General features: G+C 54.9%; 1 protein-coding gene across 1 annotated transcript; it reads left to right on the forward strand.

The window, feature by feature from the left end:
- The first annotated feature begins 824 nt into the window (after positions 1-824).
- On the forward strand, positions 825-3,073 carry LOC34624517. Its single transcript, XM_026334842.1, has 4 exons — positions 825-1,373; positions 1,994-2,176; positions 2,237-2,791; positions 2,987-3,073. Exons 1-4 carry the CDS (start codon positions 825-827, stop codon positions 3,071-3,073), a joined length of 1,374 nt encoding a protein of 457 aa, XP_026190627.1.
- Positions 3,074-3,282: the final 209 nt, after the last annotated feature.

The following is a 3,282-nucleotide window of genomic DNA, read 5'->3' on the forward strand; positions in this document are numbered from 1 at the left end:
TCCCTACTGAGGCCGTGTAGACTAAGGGAGGCCTCCTGAACTGAGTATAGCATCCACGCTGCCAATGAAGGCAAGGCGCGAAAGGTCGGGGGGGAAGGGGGGGAGGGCGAGGCTATGGGAGCAGAGCCTAAAAGCCACCGAATGTGCCTTCCCTTCGAATGCAGAGAGGCAGCCAACACATTTCTTGGCTGGCCCTTCCTGCAGACTGCACATGCGCTATAGACTTTCGTTCAGTGCTGTGCATTTCTGCTACCTCCTCGAGCCAGTGGCAGTGGCGGAAGGAGGGATGGGGATGGGGGGGAGGGGCCCTCCAGGTTGCTCTGGTGGTAACACTGCACGGAGGTGAGGCATTGGACAGGCACGACGTGCGCTCTGCTGCATGCGTGCTTTCCTTCCGAAGAGTGTTTTTGTTTTGATGATTGCCTAATAGACGTTTGCGTCGAACATTCTGCCATCAGGAGGTGCGCGGCGCCGATGTTTGGCCCCTCGACAACAGCAGCCACTGTAGCGCCCAGCGACCTTCGGCGTATTTTTTGCATTTTTTAGCTTTCCCGCGCGGTTCCTTCGACTTTTTGCCTTCCTCCGCGTCCTCCTGGAGGCCTGTGTGCTGCGTCTGCCTGCGCATGGAGCTCGAAGAAGGGGCGACTGCCGGCTCCTCCCGTGTGCTGCTTCTTCTTCCTCGCCTGGGGAAGAGCAGAAAGCGAGCCAGTCGAGCGCCTTTTCACGCGCTTTAGAAGGCTTTCTTTCGCGCGAGAGGGGAAGGGGATCTGAAGGCAGAGAAGGGGAGGAAGTGCTTCGCCTTCGCCGCTCGAGTGCCCAGCGCCATGGAGGCCTCTGCCGTAGCAGTGGCGCCTCCTTCTTCAGCGACAGTCTCCTCCAAAGAAGGCTTCCCGAAGCAACAGACTCCTGCAGAAACACAAGAAAGTACTCCCTCGAAGGCGTCTGGGGAGGAGGAGGGGTCTCGAAGTGCCCTCGCAGCAGCGCACGGCACCCCCCGATCGTCGCCAGCCTGCTGGCCTTTCATCAGCTCCCACCACAGAGAATGGCTCTTTACGGCAGAAGAGCTGCAGCAGAAACGCAAAGAGGTTCATGCGCAGGCACTGGAACGCTTGGCAGCAGTGGACGCTGCAGCAACGGCAGACGCTCCCACAGCAGAGGATCTCCTGCTCCTGCAGCGCTACTTCGCCTTGCAGCTTTTGTTCATCTTCAGGCGGAAGGGCCTTAAGGCTTTCGCTCTGGAAACAGCGTGTCTTTTCTTCCACCGCTTCTTTCTCTCCCAGTCCGCTTTAGCCGTCGACCTCCGCTTGGCTCTCTTCTCCTGCCTTCTCCTCGCTCTGAAAGCCGTGGATATTGCACGGCATTACACCCTCGGCGTCCGTCTGCTCATCCTTCGCCTTTTCTTAGCCTCCGCGTCTTGCTGGCTGCATTTCTTCTAAATAGAGCTCTACATGCCAGCCCGCTCCGCCATTCCCTCTACGCGCACTTGATGCGCTTATTTACTACCCCCTTATACATATATATATATACGCATATTTGTATACATATATATATACATGATATACATATGTGTATGCATATATAGGAACGTGCTTATGTGTACGTATGTGTATATATATGTATATATGTATGTGTACATAGGAACATGTACATGTGTATGTGCATATATGTATGTATATATAGGAACATGTATGTATGTATATATATATATATATGCATATACAGGAACACGTATACGTATATATATATGTATGTATGTGCATATATGTATGTGTATATAGGAACATGTATACATGTATGTATATTTATATATGTGTATGTGTATGTATGTATGTACACGTATATGTAAACATACATGCCATACACATGTAGATCCAACCACACACACGGCCATGCAAAACACAGGCGCCGAGAGACATACACCCCTCTGCTGTGCACAGCGTTCCGTGCTGATGACGGCGATGCATGTGCTGTTTTTGTTGGCTGCTTGCTGCAGGAGCTTTTGGGCGACATCGAAGATCTTGACTTAGCCGGCGTCGTTGAATTGGAGCTGCCCGTATGCGCTGGACTCCGTTTTCAGTTGCTTACGCTGCACACACGCGAGCCAATCAACGAACTCATCGAGCTCCTTGTAAACGCAGCCGAGGCTAAGTACAAGCAGGATGTGACAAGAGCTCTCGCACAACAACAGCAACATCAACAGCAACAGCAACAACAACAGCCTCAACAACAGCATCAGACGGCGGGCCTGAGCGGCTCTGAGGCACAGCATGCCAGCGACGGCAACAATCTGGAGACTCGTATGACTACTGGTAGCAAGACGGGGTCGGCAGACGTGGGAGATCCTCTCGATGCTGCAGAGACACAGCATCTGGCAGTTCTCCAGCAGTTGGTATTGCTGCAAGAGGACGCAGAGGCTTCTTGCCTGCTGATGTGTGCCTCTCCCAACCTCCCCCTGCAGCATCCCCCCTGCCAGCTCGCTTTGGCTAGCCTGCTTGGAAGTTCGATCCGAAAGGAACTTGCGCAGCTTGGGCTGGATGTAGAAGGCACACTTAGAAAGCACCTCGTGTCGATGGCAGCTGCCGCTGGTGCCTCGATCCCAGCGGCAGCAGACAGCCAGCAGGGAGGCCTCACGGGGAGCTCTAGAGAAGCCCAGTGGCTCAAGATTCAGCAGCGTGTAGAGGCGATCGTGGACGAGCTGCGAACGCTTCGCCATGTTCAGCGGCAAATACAGACTGGCGCTCTCTCACAGAAGATGGCGGATCTCTTGGGGAGGGCTATTGACGCTGCCGAAGTGAGCGGAGGCGTGTTAGCGTGTGGACGTTGGTGTCGCGGTTGTTGTGGATGCCAGATGGCACAGCCTTGTCGTCGCAGGTGTATTTCTGTGTCGCATGCATGCACATGGGGGGAAGGGGAGCCTCTGCGCGTTGCCTGCATGCCTAGCGACTTGCTCGGGGGGTGGGGTGGCTTGCGTGGCGTCTTTTTGCAGATCTTAGAGGGTCAGGGGCGGGCTGAGGGGTCTGGGGAGTTGCGGCGAGAGAAGAGGCGGAAGAAGAAGAAAGTGAAGAAGGAGTAACCTCGCAGCGGGAGCCGCAGGTGAGTAAGCCAGGGGTGCTCGAGTTGTTGCTGAGGGTCCCAAGTGTAGCGGTGGACTTGAGGGAGAGGGGCAGCAACAGCGAGGCTTCGAGCGCTTTACCTAGAGAAGCTTTCCTTGCCGAGGCGACGCTTCTTGAAGGGAAAACGAATGCCACGGACCTGTCTGACTGCGCTCCAGCCGGTTCGCCA

The sequence above is a fragment of the Cyclospora cayetanensis genome, unplaced genomic scaffold, assembly GCF_002999335.1.
Source record: "Cyclospora cayetanensis isolate NF1_C8 unplaced genomic scaffold, CcayRef3 CcayRef3_contig_51, whole genome shotgun sequence".
Taxonomy (NCBI): domain Eukaryota; phylum Apicomplexa; class Conoidasida; order Eucoccidiorida; family Eimeriidae; genus Cyclospora; species Cyclospora cayetanensis.